Below are 5,000 nucleotides of genomic sequence, written 5' to 3'. Positions count from 1 at the left end.
ATTAAGCAATGTAGATCCCAAAAAATCAATGAAAATCCTTCCTTAGCAAAACCATCAAGTTTCGTCATTACGGTACTGCATCATTAAGTTAGACGTCATGTAATTAGAGATGCACACGACGTAATGCCCAAGCATGCAAGTCAAACAAATCGCATTTTCTTTTTCTTTTCTTCAGCGTCTGAGTGGTAGCTTGGGCCACCATGACAGCGACTTGGAGTTGCTCGTTCGGGAGGGCGAAGCAGTCTCGACCAGACTTCGTAACTTGTTAACACACAACCTCTCCTCGCCCAGGGCTGGCGGAGTCGAGTCTCGTCCCAGGAGAGCAGCTTCTACAGAATCACCAAGGTTTGTGTCTTCTCTTGTTTTGTAGACTCGTTCTGGTAACATTCTCTCAAGTGTATTGCGGCTTAATACGCATGTACACATACTTACATACATAGGTACGCATACGCACACATACACACATATGTACAGGTATGCATGTATATGTACAGTATATCAGTGTGTGCGCATGTCTGTACATATAAATATTTACACAATCGCACACAAACACACACACACACACACACATATATATATATATATATATATATATATATATATATATATATATATATATATGTACAATATATATATACACATATATGTGTGTGTTTGTGTGCATGTTGTACATAATTATACATATACATATATATTTACAATATCACACATGGACACATACATTTCTACATGTGTGTATATATATATATATATATATATATATATATATATATATATATATATAATGTTTGTATATGTATGCACAAACATATGTATTTACACAATCATACACACACGCACGTACACACATACACACACACATATATATACACACACACACACATATATATATATATATATATATATATATATGTGTGTGTGTGTGTGTATATGTGTGTGTATGATTGTGTAAATACATATATAATGTGTGTGTATGTATGCACAAACATATATGTGTGTATATATGTGTATGTGTGTGTATGATTGTGTAAATACATATGTTTGTGCATACATACACACATTATATATATATATATATATATATATATATATATATATATATATATATAATGTGTGTGTGTGTATGCACAAACATATGTATTTACACAATCATACACACACGCACGTACACACACACACACACACACATATATATATATATATATATATATATATATATATATATATATATATATATATATACATACATACATGCATGTATGTGTAGTTGCTGTCCCTCTTGTCAGTTGGTCACTAGCATCCCCTCACCTAATATTTTATCTATTGTGGCGAAGTGAAACGAACTATACACCTGACATATTTATCGTTCCTTTGTTGATGTATCCGTTATTATGTACCTGGTAGTTGGTTGATTGTGTAAGTCTTAGGTAGGGCTTAAAGAGCACGGGTTAAGAAAATTTATGCCAAAAGGCTTCTTAAAAATAGAACTTTTTTTTGTACAGAAATTTTATCTTAATCTCTTTTAGGTGTTTATTGAGTTTTAGATAACTGTCAGTGCTTGCTATTTTTACGTGACTTTTTTTCAAGTAAGTAAAGTTTTTTTTTTACTTTTAAGGAGGTTTCAAATTCTGCAAACAATTAGGAGGAAAGGCCCCATATGCAATTACATTCAATAATTACCTCAGAATAGAATACCGAATGAAAATGGAGAAAATATGGAAGATAAGGATTAAATTAGTCTTTCTTTTGATCAGTTTGTTACGGGATGGTGATAACACACACACACACACACACACGCACACACACACACACGCACACACACACCATACCATACCATACCAAACCATACCATACCATACAATACAGTATTCATCAACCACCTTTTATTTATTAAAGTCTTCAGCACTCTGGTATCTGAGCAAGTGTTAACTTTGCCCCCTTTTGCCTGAGCCCCTGTAAATGCTAGTGCCCTTTCACAACTGACATAACCTGTGGATGATAATCTAGAATCGAACTGAGTTCCAGAAATTAGCAACTTAAGCCCTGAACCACATGGCTATCTATGGCATCCACCGTCTCACTTTTCGTGCATAGGGGTGGAAGGGCTGTTTTGCTAGATACAATATATCTATTTAAAGATGTAAGAGTGTTAAACAAGCTAAAGTCAGGCGATCATTGAATGGTATGAAGTAAAATTTGTTTAGATCTAAGGAAGGAATGAGAAAGAAATTAAGAAAGAAAATAAACACTCTTGTAATAAGAGATATATCTGATAAGTTTAGTTTAGCAATACAAAATAGGTACTGATAGTTACGTGATGAAATGGAAGCTAATAAAGACGAAATTGACAATAATTTAACAAAATTTGTGTAAAAGTTCATAAACAAGATTAAGAATAACTATCAGAAAAGACCAAAACCATTTTGATAAAGAAATGGGAATTATGGTAAAATTCAAGTGAGACGAAATAGAACTAGCAGAACTATCCAAAATAATCAACTAACTAAAAACCCAAAATTGAGGAAACACTAAAGAATGGAAGGAGCATCAAATTAAGGAAAAGAAGATTTGGAACAAGGTACTAATAGATATTTGCTTTAAAGGATGAAAATGGAAACATTAACAACAAAAAGAGACGGGGTGATAACAATTACAGGGGATTTCTTTACAATGCTACGCAATAATGATATAAGAATAACTTTGCTATTAGAATTAATCTTGGAGAATTGGTAATGTTACTCCATTACGTAAATGTGTTTGTGGTAGTTCAAGTACAACTGATTACCGCCCAAAGTCCATACCCCCGTATTATCTAAAGTTTTTGAACGTCTTTTGGCAAACCGTCTGAATGGGTTTGCTGAAAGAAACCATCTGTTCCTTAGTTTGCAATTTGGTTTTCGTAAAGCCCTTGGAGCATGTAATGCCCTTCTTACAATCTCCAATGCTGTACAGAAATCCCTTGATGGTTTTTAGGAAGTTTGTATGATTGTCCTTGATTTTAGTACTGCCTTTGACCGTTCTAATCATGAGGCCCATGTTTTCAAACTCAAAGAGTTGGGGGTGAGTGGGTCGTTTCTTAGCCTCATTAATTACTTTTCAAGTAATAGATCGCAAATGGTTGTTGATGGCCACCATAGGGAGCATAGGAATGTTATATCTGGTGTTCTTCAGGGTAGTGTTCTTGGTCCATTACTTTTCCTACTTTATACACATGACATGTGGTTTGGCCTAGAAAACAAGCTCGTTGCCTATGCAGATGATGATATTCTCTTTGCATCAATTCCATATCCTGAATGTAGATCTGGTGTTGCTGAATCCCTTAAAATTAGTGCATGGTGCAAATTATGGGGCATGAAGTTGAATTCTAACAAAACTCAAATAATGATTGTAATGATGAAATTTTAGGTGTGATTCTTCAGCAAGTTTACTTTTGAGGAGCACATTAGCTCTGTGTCTTCTTTAATTGCACAAAAAGTTGGCTTATTCAAAAAATCTTTTAAGATTACTGGTGATGAATCTATATTGAAGAATTGTTTAAATTCTTTCATTTCAACTTGTTTCGAGTATTGTCCTTATGTCTGGTCTTCTGCTGGTGATTCTTATCTTAACTTGTTGGACAGGAACTTACGATCTATTAAAATTCTTATTCCTGATCTAGATATCAATCTCTGGCACTGTCGTTTAATTTGTTCTTTATGCATGTTGCATAAGCTTTTTCAAAATTCTGACTATCCTTTACATTTAGATCTTCCCGGACAGTTCATCCTATTCGTAATGCCAGGCATATAGTTGATTCTAATAATAGTCAGGCCTTCTCCATCATGAGGCTTGATACTACAAAGTATTCTGGAAGTTTTATTCCAGCTGTGACCAAGTTGTGGAATGATCTTCCTAATCGGGTAGTGGAATCGGTAGAGCTTCAAAAGTTCAAACTTGCAGTAAATGATTTTATGTTGAACATGCTGACATTAGTCTTTTTATAGTTTATATATGAAAGAGATGTTTTAATGTTATTAGTGTTCTTATGATATTTTATTTTAATCGATGCTGCCTCTCATATAGCATACTTATTTCATTTCCTTACTGGGCTTTTTTTCCCTATTGGAGCCCTTGGGCATTAGTATCCTGCGTTTCCAACTAGGGTTGTACTTTAGCTAGTAATAAGAATAATAATAACACTTGAGCCATTACCAAAAGTAACAATGGGAGAAGATGGCCTAACAATTGATGTAACAATAGATAGAGAAGATTTCATAGTGGTAAAATTGGCGGAACTTTATGCAAAATGTCTGCAAGAATGCTCTATACATTCAGCTTGAGATAACTATTATTTTACTAATTCAAAAAAACGAGACTCAAAAAGACTTGAAAAAAATACCGCCCTGTAAGTTTACTCTCAGTAATATAAAAAATATTTACAAAAATCATATTAGGCCAAATAGAAAGACAGGTAGACTTTAACCAACCAAGAGAGCAATTAGGCTTTAGAAGCGTGTATTCAATAAATGTCCATATCCTTGTAATTAACCAGCCAATGAAAAAATCAACAGGGTATAATAAAGTACCATGTATGATATTTATAGTTTATAAGAAAGTTTTTTATTCTGTCAAAACATTAGCAGTGATGAAAATACTTCAAAGACAAGGGATAAATGAATCTTATAGAATATTTGATGATACATCTACCGGAAGTGCAGCAATCCTAAATCTGCCTAAAGATAGTGAGAAAATTTCAATTGGGAAAAGAGTTCTACAATGAAATTATATCTCTTCTAAAGTATTCAGAGTGTGTCTAGAAGAAGTTTTTAAGAATTTAAATTGGGGAAATGTGGTATTAACAATTCCGTATAGATATCTTCAAATGTTATAACACTTGAAGATATCTATACGAGAAGTCACCCATCCTAAAACTGCATAAAGATAGTGGGAAAATTGCAACTGAGAAAGGAATTAGATAGGGAGACCCCCATCTCTCCTGAATTATTCCCATCATGCCTAGA

At 33.6% G+C, this 5,000-nt stretch overlaps 1 protein-coding gene across 2 annotated transcripts in view; it reads left to right on the top strand.

Annotated features, from left to right (window-relative positions):
* The window catches only part of LOC137645715 (rootletin-like), a 746,485-nt gene that overhangs the window by 280,394 nt on the left and 461,091 nt on the right, over positions 1 to 5,000 (top strand). For both annotated transcript variants that reach the window (XM_068378593.1, XM_068378592.1), the window contains exon 2: positions 176 to 345. In XM_068378593.1, coding sequence (XP_068234694.1) covers positions 176 to 345 — 170 coding nt within the window. The remainder of the gene's footprint in view (positions 1 to 175; positions 346 to 5,000) is intronic.

The sequence above is a fragment of the Palaemon carinicauda genome, chromosome 8 (assembly GCF_036898095.1).
Source record: "Palaemon carinicauda isolate YSFRI2023 chromosome 8, ASM3689809v2, whole genome shotgun sequence".
NCBI classification, from domain to species: domain Eukaryota; kingdom Metazoa; phylum Arthropoda; class Malacostraca; order Decapoda; family Palaemonidae; genus Palaemon; species Palaemon carinicauda.
The sequence above is the reverse complement of the archived record's forward strand: the minus strand, read 5'-3'. Positions and strand labels throughout refer to the sequence as shown.